Source organism: Chlorocebus sabaeus, chromosome 2 (assembly GCF_047675955.1).
Source record: "Chlorocebus sabaeus isolate Y175 chromosome 2, mChlSab1.0.hap1, whole genome shotgun sequence".
Classification (NCBI taxonomy): Eukaryota; Metazoa; Chordata; class Mammalia; order Primates; family Cercopithecidae; genus Chlorocebus; species Chlorocebus sabaeus.
The window spans coordinates 40442704-40463636 of NC_132905.1; the positions used below are offsets into that span (position 1 = coordinate 40442704).

Consider the following 20933-nt stretch of genomic DNA (forward strand, 5'->3'; position numbering starts at 1 on the left):
CCCAGGCTGTTCTCAAACTCCTGTCTTTAAGCAATTCTCCTGCCTTAGCCTCCTGAGTAGCTGGGATTACAGGAATAATGTTTTGACAATTATGTATATATAATGGTTTATCTTTGTAACATTTTATACTAGTATGCATATTAGTTTGCTAGGGTTGCCTTAACAAAGTACTACAAAGGAGGTTGCTTAAACTATAGAAATGTGTTGTCTCAGGGTTGTGGAGGCTAGAAGCTTGAGATCACAATGTCAGCAGGGCCATGCTCACTCCGAAGATACTAGGAAGTGATCTGTGCCAGGTCTTTCTCCTGGCTTCTTGTAGCTCCTTGGCTTGTGGCAGCATGAATCCAGTCTTCACATGGCATTCTTCCTGTCTATATGTCTATCTGTACCCAAATTTCCTGTTTATAAGGACATCAGTCCTATAGGATTAGTGGCCCACAGTACTTCAGTATGACCTCATCTTAATACATCTGCAGTAACTCTGTTTCCAAATAAGGTCACATTCTGAGTTATTGAGGGCCAGGAATATAAACATGCATTTGGAGGGAGGACACAGTTCAACTCATAACAGTCTATAATACTATGCATTTATCAGACTGCCAGAAGGTTCCATTCTGCAAGGAATTTGGCAGACTGTACAGAGGACGCAGTCCTCCACAAAACTGCTGCGCTCACTTCAGACATCAGCTACAATATTGGGGGTCCACAGGACGGCTCCAGACCAACTACCTACAAATTTTGGGGCCCCCACCACCACTCTTAGGTATGATAAGTTACTAGAAATACTGAGAACTCATTGAAACCTCTTATAGTCACATTTGTTATAGAGAAAGGATGCAAAATAAAACCAGCAGAAGGAAGAGGTGCACAGGGCAGAGTCTGGGAGGCTCTGAACATCCAGCATTGTTGTGGGACAGTGCACACTGAGGTTGAGTATCACCAACCAGGGAAGTCTCTGGTATCTAGGGTTTTTATTGGGGCTTGATCACATACTGCCCTCATGGCTGACCTTTTGTCTCCAGTCCTTACTGGAGATTTGAGCTAATGCCCCCTTAGTCTCTAGTTCCTCCACAGGTCGGAACTGATGTGCCATGTCCCACAACCTCCATTATAAATCGCATTATTGAGTGTCCAGTGATCAAAGCTTCCAGGCAAACAAGGATATTCCCAATACGCAGTGCATTCCAAGGGCTTAAACATCACCACCAAGTTGCTAAGGGCAAAAGCCAGACCTCTCTTTTGGTATAATTATAATTTGAGCACAGATAGTCCATGGCTCAAAAGTTTTAAAAACTTTTGTTCTGAAGGTATGGTTTAGGTTGCACTGAGCTGAGATCACACCACTGCTTTCCAGCTTGGGCAACTCTGCCTCAAAAAACTAAAACTAAAAATAAAAGAAGATATGCTTTAAACTTAAAATAGCTTTTTCTGCCTACCAACAAATGACCATTTTCTTTTTAAATGCAGTTACTGCATTTACTTAAATTTATTCAGTTTCCATAGAGGAAGAATGAAGAATTTCATAGATAACATATTCTTCCTTTTTAGAATTTTTCTAAGGATATAACTGAGGAAGTCACCTTTCTATAATTTGCTACCATTTTTTTTGTTTCCCCTTAGATGTTTAAAGTTTTATAGCTAAAGTTAAAATTCTGTTTTAACAACACAGATGACCTAGTTCTATCTATTTTCAAGACAACTGGTTACTGAGCCTATCTTGCAAGTATAATTAAATTGAGAAACCTCTTTTTTACATTTTTGGTAGTCTATTTTATCAGACATTTGTATTCAGTTTAGTGAATACAACTTTGTTGTTGTTGTTGTTGTTGTTGTTGTTGTTGTTGTTTGAGACGAAGTCTCAGTCTGTCACCCAGGCTGGAGTGTAGTGACATGATCATGGCTTGCTGCAGCCTTGACCTCCTGGGCTCCAGCAATCCTCCTGCCTCAGCCTCCCAAGTGGCTTGGACTACAGGCATGGGCCACCACACCCAGCTTTTTTTTTTGGTTTTTTTTTGAGACAGAGTCTTGCTTTGTTGCCCAGGCTGGAGTGCAGTGGCACGATCTTGGCTCACTGCAAGCTCTGCCTCCTGGGTTCACGCCATTCTCTTGTCTCAGCCTCCCGAGTAGCTGGGACTACAGGTGTCCGCCACCACGCCCGGCTAATTTTTTGTAGTTTTAGTAGAGACAGGGTTTCACCATGTTAGCTAGGATGGTCTCGATCTCCTGACCTCGTGATTCGCCCGCCTCGGCCTCCCAAAGTGCTGGGATTACAGGTGTGAGCCACCGGGTTCGGCCTTTTTTTTTTTTTGGAGAGACAGTGTCTCTGTGTTGCCCAGGCTGGTGGGAAGTTGTTGCCAAACACACAAACTGAAATACATGATAAATGATGTCCTGGCAGTCTATAGGAAATACTTTTGGAAGACCTAAAGAGAAAAAACGATCAATCTATAGTTGTAATAGGAGTAATAACAATTACAACTTGAGGGCTTACTATCACTTTTTACCTGTCTCATTTATTCCTCATCTAGTCTCATTACATAGACACTGTTGTCTCTATTTTATGGACAAAGAAACTGAAGTTTAGAGAGATTAACCAGCTTGTCTAAGGTCACAGAGTTTTCAAGGTATAAAGATAGGTATTAAGGAGGTGGCATGGAATACTTCATAAATAACATTTTAGGCCATGTGTAGTTTCTCAACATCTGTAATCCCACTGCTTTGGGAGGCCAAGGTAGGAGGATCACTTGCAGTCAGGAGTTCAAGACCAGCCTGGGGAACATAGTGAGACCCCCGTCTCTACATAAAATTTTATAATTTAACTGGGTGTGGTGGTATACACCTGTAGTCCTAGCTACTAGGGAGGCCGAGGCGGGAGGATTGCTTGAACCCAGGAGTTTGAGGCTGCCTTGAGCTATGATCATGCCACTGCACTCTAGCCTGGACAACAGAGTGAGATTCTTTCTCTTTTCTATTTTTTTTTTTTGAGATGGAATCTTGCTCTGTCACCCAGGCTGGAGCGTAATGACGCCATCTTGGCTCATTGCAAGCTCCACCTCCCAGGTTCACACCATTCTCCTGCCTCAGCCTCCCAAGTAGCTGGGACTACAGGTGCCCACCACCATGCCTGGCTAATTTTTTTTGTATTTTAGTAGAGACGGGGTTTCACCTTGTTAGCCAGGATGGTCTCGATCTCCTGACCTCGTGATCTGCCCGCCTCAGCCTCCCAAAATGCTGGGATTACAGGTGTGAGCCACCGCGCCCGGTCGAGATTCTTTCTCTTAAAAAAATCTTTTTTTTGAGTTGCCTTAGTAGAAAAACAATAGATAATATGGGACAAAGGGAAAAGCTTCATTTGGAGGTGTGACAGATCATATATTATTTAAGGAAGTGCTGAGTGGCCATACATTGTGAAATCATGGGATTCATGAAAGGGAGTTAGAGGTTTGGGTGCAAAGATAAATCTGAAAGGGAACATTGAGGCCAGAGTATAGAGGCTGAGTGAATGCCATATGAAGAACTTTAGATCATAATCATTGGTAACGGTGGAACACTGATAGTACTTTACAGAGATAGCTAATTTAATAAGATCTCTATTTTAGGAAGATACTCTGTTAGCAGTATCAGTATAAGAGCAGGCCTAGAGTGAGATCAAATGAGGAACACGAGTTAGGTGACTGTTGAAAAAATGCAGAAGATGGCTGGGCACAGTGGCTCATGCCTAATCCTAGCACCTTGGAAGGCTGAGGTGGTGGGAGGATCACAAGGTTAGGAGTTCGAGATGAGCCTGGCCAACATGGTGAAACCCTGTCTATTAAAAATACAAAAATTAGCTGGGCGCGGGCATGGTGGCAGGCGCCTGTAGTCCCAGCTACTCAGGAAGCTGAGGCAGGAGAATCGCTTGAACCTGGGAGGTGGAGGTTGCAGAGAGCCAAGATACCGTGCCCCTACACTCCAGCCTGGGCGACAGAGCGAGACTCCATCTCAAAAAAAAAAAAAGAAAAAGAAAAAGCAGAAGAGAAACAAAGCCAGAGAAAGGATGATGTTGGGGATTGGAAATAGAGATGAACACGAAGACTTCTAAGGCAGAATGGTTAGAACTTGGTTAACAAGATGTTTAGAGTGAGTCATTAGCTAATAGGGAACATAAGCCAAGTAGATGGCAGAAGACTTGAATTGTGGTTGATGGACTCTGAATTTAACCTGTTTGTAGGATGTCCACATAGATGTCTAGTATACAACTGAAATTACTGAACTGAATGGCTTTCTAAAATATTTCTGCTATGTTTATTGACATTTGTGGCTTCTGTACTTGGCAAACAAGCAACTCTTTAATATTTTTGTTTATGTTTTTTGCTGTGTTTTGTAGTCAATTAAATGAAAAGCCCTTACCTGAAGGTTGGGAAATGAGATTCACAGTGGATGGAATTGCATATTTTGTGGACCACAATAGAAGAACTACCACCTATATAGATCCCCGCACAGGAAAATCTGCCCTGTAAGTTTTCTAAACATTGTAGATTAAGAGTAAAAAACTAGTTCTTCAGATTTTGATATAAAGATTTGTATTAGCAAGGAGTGGGAAGTCTTAGTATTTCTTGAGTTAACACGAAAGTAGGTTTCTGTTCATTAAGTATTTTGCATTTCCATCTCCGTCTTGGATATTTTATTCTAGAGATTTTCATATTTCTTACCATTTGTTCACACAGCACTAAATGAAACTATTTAGAATTTGTAGATATTGTACTGCTTACCAATTAATCTCTGATTTCTGATCTTCAGCTTCTTTCATTCCCATTACTTTTTGACTTTAAAAAAGCTCTCATTCTCCCCCACCCCATTTCTGAGAAAGTAACCTTTTGATTTGCTTATTTACTTTATGACTTTTTTTGTGGGAAAATATGTAACCTAAAGTTTCTTGTTTCATGTGTACAGTTCAGTGGCATTAAACACATTCATATTGTTGCATAATCATTACCACCATCCATCTCCAGAATGTTTTCATCATTCCACACTGAAACACTGTACCCTTTAAACAATAACTTTAGCAGACCTGGTAACCAGCATTCTACTTTCTTTCTCTATGAATTTGACTACTTTAAGTACCTATATTATTGGAGTCATACAATATTTATTCTTATGTCTCTGGATTATTTCACTAAGGTCATGTCTTCAAGATTCACCCATGTTGTAATGTGTATCAACATTTTCATTCCTTTTTAAAGCTGAATAATATTCCAGTGTGTATATATATATCACATTTTGTTTATTCACAGATATTTGCATTGTTTCCATTTTTGGGGGGTATTATAAATAATGCTGCTCTGACCATTGGTATACAGTTATCTGCTTGAGGCCGGGCGCAATGGCTCATGCCTGTAATCCTAGCACTTTGGGAGGCCAAGGCGGGCAGATCACCTGAGATCAGGAGTTAGAGACCAGCCTGTCCAACTTTGCAAAACCCCATCTCTACTAAAAATACAAAAATTAGCTGGGCATGGTGGCACACACCTGTAATCCCGGCTACTCGGGAGTCTGAGGCAGGAGAACTGCTTGAATTCAGGCGGCAGAGGTTGCAGTGAGTCAAGATTATGCCACTGCACTCCAGCCTGGGTGACAGAGTAAGATTCCCTCCATCTCAAAACAACACCAAAAACCAAATATCTATTTGAGTTCCTACTTTGATGACTTTTGTATCTATACCCAAAAGTGGAATTGCTAGATTAAATATTAATTCTCTATTTAATTTTTTGAGGAACCACCATACTGTTTTTCAGAGTATCTATGCCAGTTTACATTTCCCCCCTAGTGCAGAAGAATTCCAATTTCTGTACATTCTCATCAGCTCTTTTGTTTTTGTTTTTTTTCCTTCATCATCATCGTCTTTTTTAAATAGCCATCCTTAATGTAGTATTTCATTGTGGTTTTTCTTCGTATTTTTCTAATGATTTGTGATGTTGAGTATCTTTTCGTATGCTTCTTGGCCATTTGTGTATCTTCTTTGGAGAAATGTCTCTTTAAGTCCTTTGCCCATTTGTTGCTGTTGTTTTTCTTTTCTTTTGCAATTGAGTTTTAGGTGTTCTCCATATATTCTGGGTGTTAATCCCTTATCAAATACATGATTTGCAATTATTTTCTCCCATTCTGTGATTTCCTTTTTACTGCAGATAGTGTCCTTTGATGCATAAAACATTTTAGATTTTGATATCTGATTTGTGGATTTTTTCTTTTTTCTTTTTTCTTTTTTTTTTGAGATGGAGTTCCGCTCTTTTTGCTCAGGCTGGAGTGCAATGGTGCGATCTCGGCTCACCACAACCTCCGCCTCCTGGGTTCAAGCAATTCTCCTGCTTCAGCCTCTCAAGTAGCTGAGATTACAGGCATGCACCACCATGCCCAGCTAATTTTGTATTTTTAGTAGAAGATAGGGTTTCTCCTTGTTGAGTAGGATGATCTTGAACTCCCGACCTCAGGTGATCCGCCCGCCTTGGCCTCCAGAAGTGTTGGGATTACAGGCGTGAGGCTCTGTGCCCTGCCTGCCAATTTTTTCTTTGTCACCTGTACCTTTGGAGTCATATCCAAGAAGTCATTGCCAAATCCAGTGTCATAAAGCTTTGCCCTAAGTTTTCTTCTGAGAGTTCTTTTTTTTTTTTTTTTTTTTGAGATAGAGTCTCGCTCTGGCACCCAAGCTGGAGTACAGTGGCAAGATCTCAGCTCACTGTAACCTCTGCCGCCCGGGTTCAAGCGATTCTTTTGCCTCAGCCTCCTGAGTAGCTGGGGTTTTTGGCACGCACCACCACGCCTGGCTAATTTTTGTATTTTTAGTAGAGACAGGGTTTTACCACGTTGCAGGCTGGTCTCAAACTCCTGGCCTCATGATCTACCCACCTCAGCCTCTCAAAGTGCAGGGATTACAGGCGTGAGCCACCACACCTAGACTGAGAGTTCTTTAATTTTAGCTCTTACATTTAGATCTTTTATCCATTTTGTGTTAAATTTTGTATATGTTGTTGGGTAAGGGTCCAACTTCATCTTTTTGCGTGTGAATGTCCAATTTTCCCAAGCATCATTTGTTGAAAAGACTGTCCTTTCCCCATTGCATGATTGTGGCACCATTGTCAATAGCATTTTACCATATATGCAAGGCATTATTTCTGCGCTGTTTATTCTATTGATCTGTATGTCTGACTTGCCAATACCACGCTACAACTTTGTAGCAAGTTTTCAAATCAGGACGGTATGTGTCCTCCAACTTTGTTCTTTTTTCAAGCTTACTTAGGCTATTCAGGGTCCTTTGAGATTCCATATAAATTTTAGGATGGATTTTTTTATTTCTTGGAAAAAAAAAAGTCATTTGGATTTTGATAGGGGCTTTTATTGAATGTATAAAATCAATAAAATCTATATTGACCGATACAGATTCAATATCTATATCAATTTGGGGTAGTGTGGTCATCTTAACAATATTAAGTCTTCCAATCCATGAATGTGGATATCTTTGTGTTTTCTTTAATTTATTTCAGCAGTGTTTTGTGGTTTTCAGTGTACAAGTCTTTTGCCTTCTTGGTTAATTCCTAAGTATTTTTTACTCTTTGTGATGCTATTGTAATGGAATTGTTTTCTTAATTTTCTTTTAATTTGTTTATTCTTAGTATATAGAAATGGAACTGATTATTGTGTGTTGACTTTGTAAGTTGCTACTTTCCTGAATTCACTTATTCTGGCAGGATTTTTTGTTGTGGAATATTTAGTGTTTTCTTCATAAAATATCATAGCTTCCGAAAGCAGATAAGTTTTATTCTTCCCAATTTGGATATCTTTTTTTTTTTTTTTCTTAATTCCTTTGGCTAGAGCTTCTGGATGCTATGTTGACTACAAGTGGCGAAAGTAGGCATTCTTGTATTGTTCCTCATCTTACAAAACTAACCATTGAATGCAATGTTTGCTGTTAGATTTTTATATGTGCCTTTTATTATATTGAGGTAGTTTCCCTCTATTCCCAGTGTTTCCTATCCCTTTTGTGAAGTGTTTTATCATGAAAGTGAATTGAATTTTGTATAATCCTTTTTTGGTATCAATTGAGATGATCATGTGATCCCCCCCATTCTGTTAATGTGGTATATTATGTTGATTTTTCATAGGTTTAATTATGCATTTGATTTATCAACTATAGGGATATTTAGACATATCCCTAGATATGTCTATTATATCCATAGATATAATAGCCATTTTTGCATTCGAGGAATAAATCCTTCTTAGTCAAAAGGATTGAAGTAGGCTTTTAATATGCTGCTGAGATTTTTTTGCTAATATTTTATTTAGTATTCTTCCATCAGTGTTCATAAGGGATGTTGGTCTGTAGTTTTCTTATAGTGTGGCTTGCTTAGAGCAAAGGTGGTTCCCTGTTACCTTCTAATTTTATACTTCTACACATTAACAACTTTTATGTTTAAAACAGAAACTGAGAAATCAGGCTAATTTGGTATTAATGAAATACGGAGGTAATTTAGATATGGGGATAAATTATCGATAATATTATTCTATCATTGATTTTAGTTACAGTAAGTTTGGGTGCATATAATAGAAAACACTAAAATAATAGTAGTTTATGTAAGATAGAAGTGTATTTGTCCCCATCATTTAAAAATAGTCCAGCGGGACTTCCACCACACCATTACCATTGCTCAAAAAAGAAGTTACAAGAAAAATCAGGAAATATTTTATTTTGAATAATAATTAAAACACCACATATCACAATTTGTGGGATTTAACTAAAGTAGTCTTCAGAGGGAAACTTTTTGTTTTAAAGAAGTAGATGAGAATATAGGAAAGATAAAATCAGTGATCTCTGCTTTTACATTCAGATGCTAGAAAAAGGAAAGTTACTAAACCTAAAGTAAGTACAAGAAAGGAAATAAATAAAAGCAGAACTCAGTGAAGTGGAAAAGAAACAATGGTGCGCCCAAAGCTAGAAGATAAATTTTTGGTAAACATGAATAATATTAACAACCCTTAGTAATTAAACCTGTAGAGAAAAAAAGAGGGACATTACTGTGTATTTTATAGACATTAAAAGGATAATAAAGGGTATATTTATGCCAATAAATTTAACATTTTAGATCAAATGGACAAATTCTTTAAAAGGTATGTCACCAAAATGGACACAAGAACAGATGGTAAGTCTAAATATCTGTATAGCTGATAAATCAAATGCATAATTAAATAATTTTTAAGGGCAGGCCCAGTGGCTCACACCAGTAATCTCAGCATTTTGGAAGGCCAAGGTGGGCAGATCACTTGAGCTCAAGAATTTAAGACCAGCCTAGGCAACATGGTGAAACCCCATCTCTACAAAAAATACAAAATATTAGCCAGGTGTGGTGGTGCATGCCTGTAGCCCCAGTTACTTTGTAGGGTGAGGTGGGAAGATTGCTTGAGCCCAGGAGGCTGTGGTGAACCAAGATCGCGCCACTGTACTTAAGCCTGGGTGACAGTGTGACCCTGTCTCAAAACAAAAAGGCCAGGCGTGGTGTCTCACGCCTGTAATTTCAGCACTTTGGGAGGTTGAGGCCCAAAAAAGAAAAGAGAAAAAGAAGAAAAAGATTTCTCATGAAGAAAATTCTGGCCTAGATGGTGTCACTGGTAAAGTTTATCAAACTTATAAGTTATAAGTTAATCAATCATATTCAAATTCATTCATAAAATACAAGTGATGGAAACATTTTCTTTTTTCTTTCTTTTTTTTTTTTTTGAGACGGAGTTTCATTCTTGTTGCCCAGGCTGGAGTGCAATGGCCCGATATCACCTCACCACAACCTCTGCCTCCCTGATTCAAGCGATTCTCCTGCCTCAGCCTCCCGAGTAGCTGAGATTACAGGCATGTGCCACCATTAGCGTGTGCCCGGCTAATTTTGTATTTTTAGTAGAGACGAGGTTTCAGGCCATTGCATTCCACCCAGGGTGACAGAGTGAGACACCATGTCAAAAAAAACAAACTAGGTTAAAGGAGAAAAATCATGTGATAATTTCAGGAAAAGCTTTTGACAAAATACAATGCAAATTTATGATAAACTCTCAGCTACCTTGGAAACTTTTTTTGAGATGGAGTCTCACTCTGTTGCCCAGGCTGGAGTGCAGTGGCGTGATCTTGGCTCACTACAAGCTCCGCCTCCCGGGTTCACGCCATTCTCCTGCCTTAGTCTCCCAAGTAGCTGGGACTACAGGCACCTGCAACCACACCCAGCTAATTTTTTGTATTTTTAGTAGAGACGGGGTTTCACTGTGTTAGCCAGGCTGGTCTCGATCTCCTGACCTCGTGATCCACCCGCCTCGGCCTCCCAAAGTGCTGGGATTACAGGCGTGAGCCACTGCGCCCGGCCAGAAGCTGTTTTACCAGAAAAAAATTTAACAACAGCTTGCAGCCAACATCACAATTAATGATGAAATACCTCACAAGATCAAGAATAAGACAAGGATATCTATTGACATCACTTCACTTAACATTGTGTTGGTATTCCTACCCAGTGCAGTGAGATGAGAAAAAGAAATACAGGCCAGGCACGGTGGCTCACGCCTGTAATCCCAGAACTTTGGGAGGCTGAGACGGGCAGATCACTTGAGGCCAGGAGTTCAAGACCAGCCTGGCAAACATGGCTAAACCCCGTCTCTACTAAAAATACAAAAATTATTCGGTCATGTTGGTGGGCACCTGTAATCCCAGCTACTCGGGAGGCTGAGGCAGGAGAATCACTTGAACCTCTGGGTCAGAAGTTACAGTGAGCAGAGATTGCACCACTGCACTCCAGCCTGGGAGATGGAATGAGACTATATCTAAAAAAAAAAAAAAAAAAGAAAAGAAAAGAAATACAAGATGTATAAATTGGAAAGGAAGAAGTAAAACTGTCTCTTTTCCATTCACACAAATAACATACGTATACAGAAAATCATAAAGAATCTAGAAAAAATTACTAGAACTAGTAAGTGAATTTAACAGCATAACAGAATATAAAGTCAATGTGCAGAATCATTTGTATTTCTACACTGATATACATTGAATTTTTCAGAGGAAGATAATCCAGTGGTATTAAGTCCAAGGCTAGCTGAGAAACCCCATGGTGTCATTAGTTATCTAAATTTCTTCTGTCTTTTCTGCCATCCTAGAGTGTGGTCTCATTCTTCAACATCACCTCATGTTCTGTGACAGCTTCTGAAACTTAAGCTATCAGAGTCATACTCCAGGCTGGAATTTGGAGTAAAACAAAACACACATACACACACACACACACACACACACACACACACACACACATACTTTTTTAGCTATTTTAGCTCTCTTTTAGAAGATCCTTCTTTTTTTTTTTGAAACGGAGTCTAGCTTTGTCACCCTTGCTAGAGTGCAGTGGTGCGATCTCAGCTCGCTGCAGCCTTGAACTCTCAGGTTCAAGTGATTCTCCTGCCTCAGCCTCCCAAGTAGATGGGATTAGAGGCACCTGCCACCACGCCCGGCTAATTTTTGTATTTTTAGTAGAGACAGAGTTTCACTATGTTGGTCAGGCTGGTCTCAAACTCCTGACCTCAGGTGATCCACTCACCTCAGCCTCCCAAAGTGCTGGGATTTACAGGTGTGAGCCACAGCACCTGGCCAAAAAGATCCTTCTTGAAAGTTTCATATGCCACTTTCACTTAGAGACTTAAGTCACATGGCCATATAGAGAAATGTAGACTTTATTATATGTAGCATTCTATTCAGTTAAATAACAAGGGTTTTACTTAAGGATAAAGGAGGGAATCGATGTTGGGATAGACAGCATTCTCAGATAGAACCCCTTTTACTTAGCCCTCTTAGATTTGCCAGCATAGAAGAGAAAATTCCACAATAGTAGCTTCAACAAAATCAAAGTTTTTCTTTTGTTTTTTCTGTTACTTAAAGGTATTCCTGGGGAAATATCTCTCAAAAAGCCAAGAACGGTTGTGTTAGGAATATGCTATATTTTTGTATTTGGTTAGTAAGTGCTGAGAGAGGGTGGGATGTTTTGCTTTCCTTCAGCATTATCTTTTACAAGCAGCTATATATGTCCTGTTAACCCTTGTTCTTCCTCAGAGACAATGGACCTCAGATAGCCTATGTTCGGGACTTCAAAGCAAAGGTTCAGTATTTCCGATTCTGGTGTCAGGTTAGTGTTGGAACTGTATCTCTGTACTCCCTTTCCTTTGTTGTGTTGCTTGTATTACACAGTGATTGTGAAAATACTTAACTCACAGAAAACCAGGTAAAACGGGAAGCATTAGAATCTCTTTCGTCTATTTTTAGAGCAAATTAATAGATTTATCAATTAGATCATTTGTGACTTTGGTTGTTCAGAAAATTAAACCTCATGTAATCCCAGCACTTGGGGAGGCTGAGGTGGGCAGATCACTTGAGCTCAGGAGTTCAGGACCAGTCTGGGCAACATATTGAGGCCTTATCTCTGTAAATATATATATATATATATATATATATATTTTTTTTTAAGAAGAAAATTAAACTTGAGACCATCTGAATAAGCAAACATTGTCACTTTTTCCCAGTACCCATTACTTTCAGATTGCAGAAATCTTCAAATATAAGTTAAAGCATTTTCTGATATAATTGTAACCAGCTACTCTATTTTTATTTGTTATTTTTTCTGAGACAGGGTCTCACTCTGTCACCCAGGCTGGAGTGCATTGGTGCCATCATGGCTTACTGCAGCCTTGACCTACTGGGCTCAAGTGATCCTCTTGCCTCAGCCTTCTCACTAGCTGATACTACAGATGCACTCCACCACAGCTGGCTAATTCTTAGTAGAGACAGGGTGCCCTTATGTTGCCTAGGCTGGTTTTGAACTCCTGGACTCAAATTTTCCTGCTGCCTCATCTTCCCCAAGTGCTAGGATTGTGGGCATGAGCCAGCATGCCTGGACACCAGCCATTTTTATATCTATCATTTGATATAAATGACTTTGATAGATATATACATGTTCATACATACATGAACATATCCATACATAGATGTTATATTCAGTGTTTTTTTCAGATGTGATCAACTATTTCTGATGCATAGATATTTACTGGAATTAATGATTTTTTATGAGTTCTAAATGAATGCCCTAGTCAAAGTTACTATGATGAATATTTTTACAATTGAAACTTGTAATTAACTGGACCCATGGAAGCAAGAAGAATCTGGATTAACTATTGGAAAATAAGATTAAGTAAAGATTTATTTGATACATTATTAAGTAAGCAGTGTACATATGAGATCAATCTTGTGGTTCTTCTGTTTTCATGTATTAAGCTATAATTAGCATGAATACTCACCGATGCATTGGTAAACGTTATTGAATATAAATTTACATTCATAGTCTACTTGTTTCTGTAAGCAAAGATAAAAGTAAATAAAACTTTCCCCTTTTGATTTTTTGATAGGCTGTTTTAATGATGAGAGTTGACTTAAGTCATTCTTCTATTTCAGCAACTGGCCATGCCACAGCACATAAAGATTACAGTGACAAGGAAAACATTGTTTGAGGATTCCTTTCAACAGGTACTGTTTCATTCTCTCAATAATATTTGCCCTGGCTGCTAGCTTAGGACCAGCTTTTGGTGCTGTCAGTTTAATCTGAACAGTCTGGAACTTCTTGAGTTGAAGTCCTTGAATTTTTCAAGTGTGATCTCGTTGCCAGCCACCTTAGGGTTTAAGGGGTGTGTGTGTGTGTGTGTGCGTGTTTCAGGTTTCTGTTTCTAAACTGGTATGATTTGAAATAAATGCATAGGTAAGATAATAGATTTTTGGTAGCCAAAGGTCTGGAAATACCCATATGAACATTATCAGATTGTAGAAAGGAGAGGGGAAGACTTTGTTTTTACACTTCAGTATTACTTGGATTTTTGCAATAAGCGTGTGTTACTCTTAACAGGAAAAAAAGTAACTGGTCATTGGTGACAGTATCTAAAAAAAGATATATATGAGTTTTCAGAAGTAGTCAGCAGATTTTTTCACTTGTCTTCAGAACTTGAGTTAATTTACTCGCTGGGCACATGGCTCATGCCTGTAATCCCAGCACTTTGGGAGGCTGAGGCGGGTGGATCATCTGAGGTCAGGAGTTTGAGACCAACCTGGTCAACATGGTGAAACCTTGTCTCTATTAAAAATATAAAAATTAACTGGGCCTGGTGGCCGGTGCCTGTAATCCTGTAAAGCTACTCAGGAGAGTTGGCTGAACCTGCGAGGCGGAGGTTGCAGTGACCTGAGATCGTGCCGTTGCATTCCAGGCTGGGCAATAAGAGTGAAACTCCATCTCAATAATGAAAAAAAAGAACTTGAATTAATCTACTATTTACCTTTATATTATAGATATCACTAATAACCTACTGCAACTAAATGTTAAAATGATTGTTATATAGAAGGTTAAAATAACTAGTGAAAAAATGTCTCAAAATGTCTTAAAATGAAAACATCTGGTTAGTCCTTGTTTTATATCCAGATGTGGAAGTGATTCTTTATTTTCAAGCACCAGTGATATTGTAGTAACTACAGCTTCAAGAAGTATGGAATTGAATGCAAAGGGAAAAGAGGTTGAGACAGTTGGTAGTAGCTGGCTACTTGCTTTCAGAATCAGTTTTGTTCATTTTCGAACGGAGCTTCAATTATTGACATTAAAGGAAAAAGCCAATTGGCATCCTGCTATGTAGGAGCAGAAAGCTTTTTAGTGGGAACTGGAGCTTTATTGAGGCCATTTAGAGAATTATGAATCATCCCCTTGATCTGATATAAGTATCAAAGGCCATTCCCCACCCTAGTCCTTGCCCATTTCTAGTTTTATGTTCATAACCACCCTTTTATCACTCTGTTGGATGAGTTTCTTGAAACAACTTGCTTTCCAATCTTACCTCTACTGGAAAGATGCAAAACATTAAACTGTTCCTTTATCTTTTGACTTTGAAACCTGAAGTCTTTTGCAAAATAACAGACTAGATGGTTCTAAAACAGTTTTTAAAAGTGTCACCCTAGATTTGACATCCATCAAATAACTGGGTAATAAAAATGTGAGAGAACAATTTGATTGCTTAAAGGCAACAAAAGTAATTGCAAAATTAGCATCAGATTTTCTTTGGATAGCTGTTGGATAAAATGGCTCTAGATAGTGTTTCGTCTGTTAACATAGTACAACTGGTTATGGGGTAAAGTACAAGAGAAAACTTTTTTTTTTCTTCATATTAGACATATTTTAAAAGGAATTATTTAAAGATAGTTTTAACTTTGTGACAGTTCTCATTTGCATTGCTGTATACCTAGCCTATACTATTTGTAGAATAGTGGGCATAAACATGTACATATGTCTAAGCATTGAATTTTTTTATGTTACATCTGGGATTTTCTGGCTTGATTGGGATATGAATTCATAAATGTGATAGTTTTGTGGGGGAACTGAGAGAACTTGGCATAAACAGGTTACTTACTGATCCTCTCTGGATATTTAAATGTGAGAATTCATTCTTACCACTCAATAAAGTAAAGGCATTATATCAACTTCTTCCTTTCCAGGTTCTTCTGTATTTTTTTCTAAGAGTAATTGATATATGCAGTGCTACGCACACGCAATTTTGGTCAAATAATTAGTTTTATGTGGCAGGAAACCAAATGATCTATTCACTGTAGCTCAGTAATGTACCATCCTTCAAATATGAAGATGATCCTATTAACCACCTATAGTGGGACACAAAATTTGAGTAGTTTTTCTAGGTATTTATAGGTTGCCACTGAGAATGAGTTTCTGACGTTAACTGGGTCTCTCTGCAGCTACTGTTTTTCATTTCTCGGTTAGCCAGTTAGCTGTTATGTGTACCTTTGGCTATGAATCAAAACCAAACCTAACAAACCACAAAAACCCCATCTACCCTCTGACCATGCCCATCTATGTTCTAAGTAATTGATATAAGCAACATTGTAAGTCAATAATAGCATCATTAAAAATAAAATCATGGCCGGGTGTGGTGGCTCACGTCTGTAATCTCAGCACTTTGGGAGGCCGAGGCCAGTGGATGACCTGAGGTCAGGAGTTTGACACCAGCCTGGCCAACATGGGGAAACCCCGTCTCTACTGAAAATACAAAATTAGCCGGGTGTGGTGGCGCACACCTGTAGTTCCAGCTACTCAGGAGGCTAAGGCAGGAGAATTGCTTGAACCTGGGAGGTGGAAGAGGTGCAGTAAGCCGAAATTGCACCATTGCTCTCCAGCCTGGGCAATAAGAGCGAGACTCTGTCTAAAAATAAATAAATAAAATCACATGTTTTATATAAAGTATATAAAAATATAGATGTGTATAATAATAAAATATTATTAAATGTTACTATAACGTATTTTCTGTATGTGTGGTTTTGATTGGACCATGAACTCCTTTCTATGTCATGAGGGATTTGAATTACCTACAATGAAGGAGATGTCAAACGTAGAAGTGGTAGACAGTGTTTCAATGACTTTTTTCACCAATTATTTTACTTTATTGTTTCTTAGATAATGAGCCTCAGTCCCCAAGATCTGCGAAGACGTTTGTGGGTGATTTTTCCAGGAGAAGAAGGTTTAGATTATGGAGGTGTAGCAAGGTAGTGATAATATGAATACTCAGAACTTAGTTCCTTTCCTCCAAAGGTACCATTGCACTTCACTTGCAAGTATTATTTTCTCAATCTTATATTTTAGGAAAATGAAGTATGTCAAATTATTATACCTTTATTATGCTGTAGCTACAGAATTTCCAAAAACATTTAATTCAGCACTTTCTGTGTCATGTACAGCTGATTGATTTCACCCACATCACTCATTTAATCTTCAGGGTAACCTTGTGATAGAGAATTTTATAGGATAATGAAGAGGCTTAGAGACTCATCTAAGGCACATCGTAAATTGTAGAGCCTGGATGCAAGCTTTGTACCATTTAACCAGTAACCAGTGTTCAGTCTACCACCTCTCATATCTGTTCCACAGAAAACACAAGGCCTTATAATGATCAGGTCATTTTCCCGACCACAGATTACTGATACACAGGTAATAGTTACTCAGTTTCCAACTGAGATTAGTATATTTGTCATGAAAATATTAAAAATTGTACAAAATAGGAGTTGAAAGTCTTAATTCTGCTTTCTTCATATTGGAGCTTGAAATCAAACCCTAGAAGATAGTCTCTAATGAGAATTGCTTTGCTTATTCCATAATAATGTATCACCCCAGGTTAAAAATTTGCATAGAGGTGGCATTGTGCAAAGACAAGGACTTTGGGGTCAAGCCCAGATTTGAATCTTTTTCTACTCCCAATGTTGGGAGTGTGAGGTTGAGCAAATATTTTCATCTGTAAAATAAGAATAGTAGTATCTACATTTCTAGGATTATTGTGAAGAGTAGAAATATTGTTTATTAATAATGACCTAGTTCAGAGCCTGTGTCTTTGTGTGCACACTAACTGGTGGCTACATTTTAGTAGTTCTTATTTATATTATGTTTCTGAGTTTAAATAAAATTATTTCAAAATATATGATATAATCATAGATAAGGCCGGGCGCGGTGGCTCAAGCCTGTAATCCCAGCACTTTGGGAGGCCGAGACGGGTGGATCACGAGGTCAGAAGATCAAGACCATCCTGGCTAACACGGTGAAACCCCGTCTCTACTAAAACTACAAAAAAACTAGCCAGGCGAGGTGGCGGGCGCCTGTAGTCCCAGCTACTCGGGAGGCTGAGGCAGGAGAATGGCATGAACCCGGGAGGCGGAGCTTGCAGTGAGCTGAGATCCGGCCACTGCACTCCAGCCTGGGCGACAGAGCGAGACTCCGTCTCAAAAAAAAAAAAAAAAAAAAAAAAAAAAAAAAAAAAAAATCATAGATAAATAACAAATATGAGTAGAAATATGTAATTTTGTATAAATTAAAGGCAATCGAAGAGGAGAGTAATCATTTATTCCTAATAAGAAAATCAACTAGCAATATTAAAGTGTGTCACGAGATACACTTATCAGAAGAGGCCATGAACTAACAGGAAAAGAGATCCAGATTACAGACTTATGCCACATGTATTACCCCAGATCACCCATGTTACATAGTTTTAGTAACCATAATCTTATGTTAATATTGGTTCATATTTTCACAATATTTGACTTAGAGTCTCAGCATTTTTCTAATATGTGAGTGGCTGGAATTATGTGCTTTACTGCGTCTGTGAAATTGGAAGATTTTTCATATTGATTTAACGTGTAGGGAGTAGTGGCACTTGATGGGGATTATTATGGGACTTAGTAATAGATGGAATATTAGATTGATTTCAGCCACTCACATGGGTGAATAGTGAATTTTAAATTTGTCTATGAATAGTATTTCATTGATTCTAAGACCAGTATTTTCATGTTATAATATCTCTGAAATTAAGATATATCACAGGTAAAATTGGGAAAATACAGTTTAGTGGTTCATCAAATAAAGGTGCAATGTTGTCTTAGATTCTTTGAAATGTAATAATGTATATATTACCATCTACCAGAGATGGTGTATACTACCAACTCTGTGAAATAGATGTGAGTTTGAACAGAAGCAATAAAAATCAACATGAGATTAGAAAACTATCACTAGCTGAGGGGTATAGATCCCTAAGAACTTTATAACACTGTTCTTTGATTTGTTGACATGGTAAACTGCAAGATTTTTCATAGTAAATTTTCTTTTGATTTCAGAGAATGGTTCTTTCTTTTGTCACATGAAGTGTTGAACCCAATGTATTGCCTGTTTGAATATGCAGGGAAGGATAACTACTGCTTGCAGATAAACCCCGCTTCTTACATCAATCCAGATCACCTGAAATATTTTCGTTTTATTGGCAGATTTATTGCCATGGTAAGTGCAGGTCAAGAATTATGTTTACTTTGCTTACTCAGCAATACTAAATTTTCTCTTAGGTGCCATAACAGATCATATGAGAGAAAGGGAAGTGATTTTGTTTTGTTTTTTATTTTTGAGACCAAGTCTTGCTCTGTCATCCAGGCTGGAGTGCAGTGACACAATCTTGGCTCACTGCAACCTCTGCCTCCTGGGCTCAATCAGTCCTCCTGCCTCAGCCTCCCAAGTAGCTGGGATTACAGGTGTGCACCACCATACCCGGCTAATTTTTGTGTTTTTAGTAGAGATGGGGTTTTGCCATGTTGACCAGGCTGGTCTTGAATTCCTGACCTCAGGTAATCCACCCACCTCAGCCTCCCAAAGTGCTGGGATTACAGGTGTAAGCTACGGTGCCCAGCCAGGGAAGTGTTTTTTTGAGACAAAGTTTCACTTTTGTTGCCTGGGCTGGAGTGCAGTGGCATGATCTCGGCTCACCACAACCTCCACGTCTCAGGTTCAAGCAATTCTCCTGCCTCAGCATCCTGAGTAGCTGGGATTACAAGGATGTGCCACCACGCCTGGCTAATTTTTGTGTTTTTAGTAGAGATAGGGTTTCTCCATGTTGGTCAGTATGGTCTTGAACTCCTGACCTCAGGTGATCCACCCACCTCGGCCTCCCAAATTGCTGGGATTACAGGCGTGAGCCACCATGCCCGACCCAGGGAAGTGTTTTTAAATGAAGAATTCATTTAACATATTGAAATAAAATGATTATTGTACAATTATTTTAAGCAGTCTTGTTTCCTTTTTTCATAGGCTCTGTTCCATGGGAAAATCATAGACACAAGTTTTTCTTTACCATTCTATAAGCGTATTTTGAGCAAACCAGTTGGACTCAAGGATTTAGAATCTATTGATCCAGAATTTTACAATTCTCTCATCTGGGTTAAGTAAGTTTCTTTTTCCATGTAATTTATTAAAATATAGTTTATATGCATTCCGTGTAGTATTGATAACCTATGCAAACTGTAAGCACATAATTGGTTTATTGTATTTAAATGATCTATATATCAAACATGCCTTTTTATTCAATATGATAAATTTTACAAAAATATACCGAAGATCTTTGGCAATAATATGATGACCTTAGAATAGAATCTTATTTCTTCTTATTTTGATGTTATAACTTAATTATTGAAGAACATGGGCCTTTAGTTAAAGACTTATAAATTATGATTGAATTGGTGGATATAACAGAGAGTGCTAATTTCATTTGTGCAGAGAAAACAATATTGAGGAATGCGGTTTGGAAATGTACTTCTCTGTTGACAAAGAAATTCTAGGTGAAATTAAGAGTCATGATCTGAAACCTAATGGTGGCAATATTCTTGTAACAGAAGAAAATAAAGAGGAATACATCAGGTGAGAGTGCTCCTTTTCACATTTCACTTGTTTGACTACAGCGTATTGATAATTGCTTACTAATACTAATGGAGAGTTATCTCCAAAAATAGTATTTGTCTTTGTGCTAATCAATATCCTGTGTAGGCAGTCATTTTTCATTTCTAAAAAGTTTTTTTTTAAAAAAAAGTATTTTTAAAAGAGTTTTAAGGGTAAAAGTCATGCAGGATTACTCTTTTAAGTATCAATTCTGTAACTATGCTGTATAACGTGTCATTAAAAAGAATCTCAAATATATATGCAGATATTTTCACAGGGAATATTGTAAGGTGTATTAATCCACTTTCCTGCTGCTGATAAAGACATACCCAAGACTGGCCAATTTACAAAAGAAAGAGGTTTAATGGACTTACAGTTCCACGAGGCTGAGGAGGCCTCACACTCATGGTGGAAGGCAAGGAGGAGCAAGTCACATCTTACATGGATGGCAGCAGGCAAAGAGAGAGCTTGTACAGGGAAACTCCTGTTTTCAAAACCTCATCATTGGCCGGGCACGGTGGCTCACGCCTGTAATCCCAGCACTTTGGAAGACCAAGGCAGGCAGATCATGAGGTCAGGAGATTGACACCATCCTGGCCAATATGGTGAAACCCCGTCTCT

General features: G+C 38.5%; 1 protein-coding gene across 1 annotated transcript in view; it reads left to right on the plus strand.

Annotated features, from left to right (window-relative positions):
• The window catches only part of ITCH (itchy E3 ubiquitin protein ligase), a 137778-nt gene that overhangs the window by 93660 nt on the left and 23185 nt on the right, over positions 1-20933 (plus strand). Inside the window, exons 14-20 of the mRNA XM_008021369.3 lie at positions 4367-4495; positions 12095-12167; positions 13487-13558; positions 16530-16618; positions 18731-18890; positions 19689-19822; positions 20154-20294. Of these exons, the coding sequence (XP_008019560.1) occupies positions 4367-4495; positions 12095-12167; positions 13487-13558; positions 16530-16618; positions 18731-18890; positions 19689-19822; positions 20154-20294 (798 nt within the window). The remainder of the gene's footprint in view (positions 1-4366; positions 4496-12094; positions 12168-13486; positions 13559-16529; positions 16619-18730; positions 18891-19688; positions 19823-20153; positions 20295-20933) is intronic.